This window comes from Citrus clementina, unplaced genomic scaffold, assembly GCF_000493195.1.
Source record: "Citrus clementina cultivar Clemenules unplaced genomic scaffold, Citrus_clementina_v1.0 scaffold_7, whole genome shotgun sequence".
NCBI classification, from domain to species: Eukaryota; Viridiplantae; Streptophyta; class Magnoliopsida; order Sapindales; family Rutaceae; genus Citrus; species Citrus x clementina.
Genome location: NW_006262075.1, coordinates 16,613,783 through 16,618,024, shown reverse-complemented (window position 1 = coordinate 16,618,024; position 4,242 = coordinate 16,613,783). Strand labels below are relative to the sequence as shown.

Here is a 4,242-nt window from a genome sequence, read left to right as displayed (position 1 = left end):
GGCAAACGATCACGCCCACAATTATGTCGAACGCCGCGATCAAAGGGATTGTGAATTCCAAAGTAGGTTCATAGTCCGTTTCCATTCCACTGTCTATCGTCTAAAACATTTTTGGGGAATGTTTCAGGTTGCTATTGTGGTTGGAGGGGGAAACATATTCCGTGGGGCATCAGCAGCAGGAAATAGTGGCCTTGACCGCTCATCCGCTGATTACATTGGGTATTTCCTTTTAATCTTGATTGATTGAGTGCATTTTAATTTCACGAAGGAGTGCCTCTGTTCCCACATAGAAGTTCAGTTTCCATCTAGGACAGTTTATGGTTATAGCAAACTGATTTGGAATTGACTTTGTCCATGGAAAGATAACTAAGCTTTTTCGTGCCTGCCCTTTTTGTGGATGAGAATGAGAATGGCTCAACGAAATATTGTAATTAAGCATGCTGTATTGGATCCTATTGAAGCATGTTAGAATCTGGTGCACAGGAGAATTATCACACTGTAGAAGTAGAATACTCTTAGTTGAAGTCTTGCGTTGTAACAAAGATGCTAGTTGGGTTTAAAAACTATATACATTTTTGGTTCTTTTCTTTTATTACAAGCTTGTACATGTGCTTACAACCTATAATATTGAATTATTGTTTATTAACTCATTTTTTGCTCCTAAAAAATAATGGTGTTTCACCATCTGTCAGTGAAAGAGAATTATTTTAATAAGCACAGTTTTCTGATTTTACTTCCCTACTACTGATCAACTCAATGTTGTAGAATGTTGGCGACTGTCATGAATGCTATATTTCTTCAAGCAACCATGGAGAGTATCGGCATTCCCACCAGGGTGCAGACTGCTTTTCGTATGTCAGAGGTTGCAGAGCCATATATTAGGCGAAGAGCTGTGAGGCATTTGGAGAAGGGTAGGGTTGTTATTTTTGCCGCTGGAACAGGAAATCCATTCTTCACCACAGATACAGCTGCCGCACTTCGATGTGCTGAAAGTAAGTCTTTGATTTATTGGCACATTGAAACTTGATGGTACCTGCTGTAATGTGGGTACTTCTTGGCATGCTTACTCGCACTGTTCTGAGCATATGAACTTATGAATAAGATAACTGTGATACATTGCTGGACTTTTATACCAATTTAGTTTTGCTGTTCCAAGAATCTAATCAACATCCAATTGTTGAGTCAGTTAATGCAGAGGTTGTTCTGAAAGCTACAAATGTTGATGGGGTTTATGATGATAATCCTAGGCGTAACCCAAATGCCCGTCTTCTTGATACTCTAACATATCAGGAGGTGACATCAAAAGATCTTTCAGTAATGGACATGACGGCCATTACTTTGTGCCAAGAAAACAACATTCCGGGTATATTGAGATCATCTTTAACTTAACTGCTGTTGGCTCTTGTGGGTTGGTGACATTGTCATATAATTGCAATGAGCTTGTTTCCTTGATGCAGTTGTTGTCTTCAACCTAAACCAGCCTGGTAACATCGCAAAAGCCATACAGGGAGAGAGGGTTGGAACATTGATCGGAGGTACATGGAATTCAACAGTGTCAAAGACACTAGGATGATCTTCTTTACCCCATTGGAGGCGGCTCATTTATTGCAGAAGCAAAAGTGATTTTCTTCTTCAGCACTCAGGAAGCAACCGGGGGAATGCACGACCTAAAGCGTGCTGGTTTTGAATCCCTCTAAATTGACTTTTTGAACGCAATTAAATATGACTTTTTTGTACATAATTATTTATTTTGCCTCTAGGGCTTCTGGGAAGTTGCATAGAGTTTTTGCACTATCGAAACTAATTCTTATTGAAGTGTTTATTCGCCATTACCTGGTTTTGGAATTTTCAATGCGATGAAATGAGCCGCAAAATGGGGACACGAATTGGCAATGTTTGGTTACTACTTCTAGATATTTGTACAGTATGATAGTGCTTGGTAAAAAGCCACAGCTATGAAACAACAATATCCCTTCCAAAAAAAAAAAAAAAAAAGTCCTATAAGATTACTATTTAAACTAACAACTAAAAGGGATTAGAGAAGTTAACAAAACAATAGTTAGATCAGACTCTTGATGGTTGAACTGATATTATCAGATTGGCTAAAAGTTATGAGTTAGATACCAGCTGCATTAAATTTACAACAACCTCAATAAATGATCAAGTGATACATGTTACAAACATCGTTACAAGTTACATCCATCTCCCACCAACCGTTTTTGCAAAATTGAAGAAATTTTACCCACTACTACTAATCACAATTAGTCCCCTACACATTTCAAAATCCTATCTACCACCAATCCCTTTTAATACACACACACACAACATCCTATATATCGGACATCCAAGAAGAATTACATTCAAGACTCTTGAATCCAGAACTACTAATCTCTTTCTTCTCTTTTTTTTTTTTTTCAATCAACAACGACAATGATTACAGCTACCATGAAATGTTAAATGGTACTGGAAGGACTTGAAATTACTAAAAATTCCAAATTTGACCAAAAAAATCAGGAGATAAAACAGGAGAACCCAAAAAACCTGATGAGAACAAACCCGAAGCAGATGGACTGTTATTCAAGAACCCATAATTCCCATGCGTAGATAACCCAAATGGGTCAGCCCCCGCCGATGCCGACGCCGCCGTTGGAGAGAAGTACATTTCTTGAACCAGCGGCGGCAACGTCGACGGGGACAGTATCCCCGGAACTCGACCCACTTCAAATTCAGCCCCTTCTCCTCTTCCTTGATCTTCTGTTTCTTCCACCACGTAATCATTATTTATTACAGCAGCGGAACTGGCCTTATCCCTGGGACTGTCCATGACTTTCTCCACCACCGCTATTCTCGCAGCTGGAGAAACGTCTCCGTCGCCGGAAGAAGAAGAAGAGGCACCGGTCAGGCGCTGGACAGTGGTCATGAAGTCGGCGACTGTGACGTTGATGACTTTGGGAGAGATGGAGTAGATGATCACCGGCTGCTGTCGTTCGCTGTGGTGGTGGGGTTGCTGCTCCGTCGGCGGCAGCGGTGGCTTTGGTGGTTTCTTGATCTTGTGGGAGTCTCTGTGGATGCTTAGCGGCGGAGGCCGGGGGCCTTGGATTTGCAGCTGATCCTGTCTCCTCTGGCCCGCGCTGGGCAAGTTTGACGAGTCCATATGGTCAAAATCGAGAAAATATAAAAGTGCAGGGGTGTGATTTTACAGATGAAAAATGATTGAGATTTGAGACTTGAGAGAGAGCTAAGATGGGGAAAAAAAAAAAATCTCTACCGCTCCAGAAATGAATGGTTTGACGAAAGAGATGATTTTCAAAAAAACACCATATATTCATTGGAACGGGGCTTCATATAATTGACTTTGACCTCAAAATTTTTTCTAAGAATAATGATTTTCAATATCTTCATGTGGGTCACTTGTTTATTAGCAGTCTTTGGACACACATAGCTATGTGTGTCTAAAACTTAAGCCAACTAAGAACTATTTGAATTAAAATTTAATGTATTAAACAATATTTAAAATTTATTAGAAAAATTATAATTTTAAGCACAAAGAGGTGAAGTTATTATAAAACACTCTCATCTAAAGTTTTCTTATATTTAAAATTCTCATTCACTAAAAAAAATTGATAGTTGAATAAGTATAGGATAAAGAAAATGGATAAATAATAAAATAATAAAAAAAATTTATATGATAAAAAATAAATATATGTAATAAGGGTATTAATGAAATGGCATATATAATATTTTGAATCGCTAGTGAGTGAAGTTTTAGACTAATTTATAAAAATCATAGACAATAAAACATATTGTCTATGATATAAAGTGGAATCACATTATAATTTATAAAAATCATAGACAATAAAACATATTGTCTATATATGTCAAAATTGTTACGAAATAGTTATAACAATATGGATATTTATCAGAGCAGCTCTTCATCTCTTCACCAAACAACTCTTTATCTCCTATAATTTCTACTATTTCATAAGAATTTATGACTAATGATGTATCCATTTTCTAATCATTTACTTTATTTGTATGGTTATAAAACTATAATGGGGGGTTCATCTCCTTCATTTTACTCCTTCATTGTATACATTTGAGATTTAATATAAGTTATCACTAAACTATCATTGAGCCTCTTATTTGCTTTCTCTCTTTCTCTTACTATATTGTTGTGCTCTTAATTGATAAATAATTAGCACTGGAGACATGAGTTTATTTGGTCGTTCTCCATCGCCTCTA

The 4,242-nt window shown here is 37.4% G+C and overlaps 2 protein-coding genes across 2 annotated transcripts; one reads left to right on the top strand and one right to left on the bottom strand.

Annotated features, from left to right (window-relative positions):
• The first annotated feature begins 108 nt into the window (after positions 1–108).
• Positions 109–1,886, top strand: LOC18037580 (uridylate kinase). Its single transcript, XM_006427744.2, has 4 exons — positions 109–219; positions 766–992; positions 1,187–1,363; positions 1,458–1,886. The coding sequence occupies exons 1-4, from the start codon at positions 119–121 to the stop codon at positions 1,571–1,573; spliced, it is 621 nt and encodes a 206-aa protein (XP_006427807.2). The 5' UTR covers positions 109–118; the 3' UTR covers positions 1,574–1,886.
• Positions 1,887–2,401: 515 nt separating this feature from the next.
• On the bottom strand, positions 2,402–3,424 carry LOC18035802 (protein MKS1). The gene has a single exon (XM_006427742.2). It carries the CDS (start codon positions 3,152–3,154, stop codon positions 2,483–2,485), a length of 672 nt encoding a protein of 223 aa, XP_006427805.1. The 5' UTR covers positions 3,155–3,424; the 3' UTR covers positions 2,402–2,482.
• Positions 3,425–4,242: the final 818 nt, after the last annotated feature.

Bases quoted from the DNA above. Each gene is read 5' to 3' on its own strand.
- LOC18035802 (XM_006427742.2), bottom strand. From the start codon at position 3,154: ATGGACTCGTCAAACTTGCCCAGCGCGGGCCAGAGGAGACAGGATCAG.
- LOC18037580 (XM_006427744.2), top strand. From the start codon at position 119: ATGTTTCAGGTTGCTATTGTGGTTGGAGGGGGAAACATATTCCGTGGG. The intron at 220-765 runs GTATTTCCTTTT...TCAATGTTGTAG, and splicing joins TCATCCGCTGATTACATTGG to AATGTTGGCGACTGTCATGA. The intron at 1,364-1,457 runs GTATATTGAGAT...TCCTTGATGCAG, and splicing joins CCAAGAAAACAACATTCCGG to TTGTTGTCTTCAACCTAAAC.